Source organism: Chaetura pelagica, unplaced genomic scaffold (genome assembly GCF_000747805.2).
Source record: "Chaetura pelagica isolate M959 unplaced genomic scaffold, ChaPel_1.0 scaffold402, whole genome shotgun sequence".
In the NCBI taxonomy this organism is placed as follows: domain Eukaryota; kingdom Metazoa; phylum Chordata; class Aves; order Apodiformes; family Apodidae; genus Chaetura; species Chaetura pelagica.
The window spans coordinates 20,593-21,013 of NW_009952264.1; the positions used below are offsets into that span (position 1 = coordinate 20,593).

Here is a 421-nt window from a genome sequence, read left to right on the forward strand (position 1 = left end):
CCAACCCTGAGACCCTTCCAGCCCCACGAACCCCCCCTGAGACCCTTCCAACCCCCACCATCCTGCATCCAGCCCCTTCCAGCTCCATCATCCCACATCTGGACCTCTCCAGCCTCCTCATCCCACATCCAGCCCATTCTATCCCCTTCATCCTACATCCACCCCTCCTCTCCCTCAGCCTCATTCCCTCTCTACAACGTGGTTTGGGGGGGAAGGGAGGGTACAAAGCAAAGGACACGACCCAGGGGGTCCCCAAAAGCCACCCCAACCCCCCCCACACTGTTCCACTCAGTACCTGCAGCTCCTCGAGGTCCTGCAGCTCCTGCACCTTCTGCAGCTCTTCATGGTTGGAGGGGACAATGCGCAGCACCTGGTGCCTGTGGGGTCAGGGGGTGCTGGGAGGGGTGGTGGGAACATCCAG

General features: G+C 61.8%; 1 protein-coding gene across 1 annotated transcript in view; it reads right to left on the reverse strand.

The window, feature by feature from the left end:
• The window catches only part of LOC104397661 (carboxypeptidase A1-like), a 23,552-nt gene that overhangs the window by 3,704 nt on the left and 19,427 nt on the right, over positions 1-421 (reverse strand). The window contains exon 2 of the mRNA XM_010007661.1: positions 296-377. Within this exon, the coding sequence (XP_010005963.1) occupies positions 296-377 (82 nt within the window). The remainder of the gene's footprint in view (positions 1-295; positions 378-421) is intronic.